Source organism: Trypanosoma equiperdum, assembly GCF_001457755.1.
Source record: "Trypanosoma equiperdum strain OVI genome assembly, contig: ctg_68, whole genome shotgun sequence".
Classification (NCBI taxonomy): Eukaryota; Euglenozoa; class Kinetoplastea; order Trypanosomatida; family Trypanosomatidae; genus Trypanosoma; species Trypanosoma equiperdum.
The window spans coordinates 56-2,700 of NW_027124631.1; the positions used below are offsets into that span (position 1 = coordinate 56).

General features: G+C 43.9%; 1 pseudogene across 1 annotated transcript; it reads left to right on the forward strand.

The window, feature by feature from the left end:
• The first annotated feature begins 209 nt into the window (after positions 1-209).
• On the forward strand, positions 210-1,832 carry TEOVI_000321200:pseudogene (annotated as a pseudogene). Its single transcript is given in 3 exon segments — positions 210-251; positions 254-529; positions 531-1,832. Coding segments are annotated over 3 exon segments (1,620 nt in total).
• The last annotated feature ends 813 nt before the right edge of the window (positions 1,833-2,645 follow it).

Genomic DNA, 2,645 nt, shown 5'->3' on the forward strand with positions numbered 1-2,645 from the left:
CTGATCCCTGTGCTGTATGATGCCGTAGCGGGAGCAAAGCAGTGTTCCCCATGATAGGAATGCTGCTGGCTCTTGGTTTCCCGCGATGACACGGGGTACTGGACCCTGGCACCACGTTGAGGTGGCCAGCATTGCCAGGGTATAATTTTTCAGCGACACCACAGAAAAGCAGACAATTCCGCAACCAGTAGGTAGAGATACTTTTCACAATGCAACAACGTTTTCAGTCGGGCGCGGGGCTGTCGTTGGAAAGCCTCTGCTTTTGGCCGTTGCACTGGCCATTATTTTTGCGACAAAACAGACGCAAACAGCTAAGGAAAACGCCAAAGAATTCAAGGATTTGTGCAAGCTATACGAACTTTTGTCGGCGGCCATCCTTGACCCCAAGTTGAAAAAGAGAAGCGCAGAAGACACCCTGACCTCCCCCTCAACAAGAATGACAAATATAATAGAAAAAATACGCAAGCTTAACCTAACAGTATTACCCTCAACCGTAGAAAAGGCCCTGAGAGGCCAACCACCGAAAGGTGGAGGGAAAAAAAGCAAAGGATAACCACGAAGCGGTAGCGTATTTCGGCAAGAATGCAAAACTGGCTGAAATAGTAACTCGGATCAAAACGCTGACAAACGACAAGAAGGGCCCCTGTAAAGGCGGGTTGAAGCTACCGCTCCTAGATACTACGGCGAACAAGCTGCGACGCGCAGTAGCGCACCTTGTAGCCAAAGCCGAAGAACTGGAGACGCAGCAACAGTTTCTAGCTCGCGAACTGCAAGACATGCGGAAAGAAGCGCGCTACCACGCCTTCAAAGCGCTGTATGGCACGACAGGCTTAGGAAAACAAACAGAGCAGCAGATGAAACCAGATGAAACGATACCGCTACCTGGCGAGGCATCAAAATTCCCGTGGGATAACAGCAAGACGCAGACACGGACGTGCGGCGCAGGCTCCAGGACGACAAACATCAAATGGGAGGTTCTAGCAACAGACATGGTCTGCATCTGCGTAGCTGACGGCGCGGCGCTAACCGAAGCCTGCCCAACAACAGCAGCGCCCTCAATAGAACAATTCACCGGCGGCAGCTACCAGGCAAAGGCACTAGCAGCATACAGAGCGCTAATTGCCGCCTGCCCAACAACGGTAAGCTCAGATGAAATAGACAAAGGACCGGCATCGATATCAGCAGCAATAGCCAACCTTTTCAGCAGTGCGGGCCGAAACGCACTCTACAAGTCGGGAGCACCAACGCATGCCGGCCTGGTGGACAAGCGGCGCCATTACCTCGGTGCTTACGTTATAGATACTGGCAATGCTGCAACCTGCGACAGCAACAACGCCAGCCCATTTACCACGGCATCCAAAGGCGTCTGCATAGATTACGGCGACATGCTTTACAAGAAAGACGGTATACCATGGGTCGTTGAAGCAAAGAAAGCGGAAGCTGCAGCCCAGGGGATACCTGCATTATTCAGAACAGTAGAACAGATAGTTTCAGAAGTCTCAGCAATAGAAAGCAAGCTGGAAAACTTGTTGTTGATAGGGGACTTATCAAATCTGGCAATTGCAACAGGCGACACAAAGCAAGGCAGAAAACAACCAGCAGCCGGAGACCAGCATAAATGCAAAACTGCAAAAAACAAAACAGCAGAGGGATGCGCGAGTGTCGGATGTGATAATGATGACAGCACGAGCGAATGCAAGCCCAAAGCAGGAACAGCAAACACAGCAGCAGGAAACACAGCAGCAACAAGAGTAAATTGCTCTGATTTTAAGGATCAAACAAGTCGCGATGCAGCAGTTGGTCCTGTCCCAGCAGAAAAAGCTAAATTCTGTGGCTGAATAAATTACGTGGATGGCAAAGGCAAACTTGATTCACCAGAATGCCGAGACTTCAGTTTTCTCGAAGATCAGAAATCAGTTCTGACGGCTGTTGGTTTTAAGAGGCTGGTGACATTTTAGAATAGTGGTCAATTTTACTAAAATTTATAAAGTTTTCTTTCGTTGAAAAAATTTCTAAACCACTATTACATTTTGATATATTGCAACACTTTTGTGAAACCTTTAAAATTTTAAATTTTGAAAGTATGTAAGAAAGTAGCTTATGGGTGTAAAGTATTATTGTTATTTGTCATAACAAATGAGTGCTATTAAGTAATTTTCTACTTTGCCTATTTTTTGAATAATATTTATTGCTATAATGGTAATAATAATGACAGAAGAGTGTTGTGAGTGTGTATATACAAATATATAGAGTAAAATGTTTAGCAAAAACAAAACTGAAGTGAAAAGCAGAAGCTATTACAACAACGACAACGAAGAAATCTGAATTAACTTGTAACTGAGAGGGAGTAAAAGAAAATTTTTGCAGTTTGAAACACAAATGTAACGATAAAAATCTTCATTCACGAGGAGATGATGCCCTGCATTTAACTTGAAATGAATAGGTGTCACAGTAACACTGAAATGTTTGAGTCTCTGTTTTTTAATGTAAAGTAGCATGGATTCAAAATAGTGTAAGTGTGAGATAATATTCAATTCTTACTTTCATCAAATTTAGTAACAATTATTAACATTTGTGGGAAACAATATAATATTATATAAATAAACATTTTAAAAAGTAGTAGTACTAATAGATTACGAAAAGCA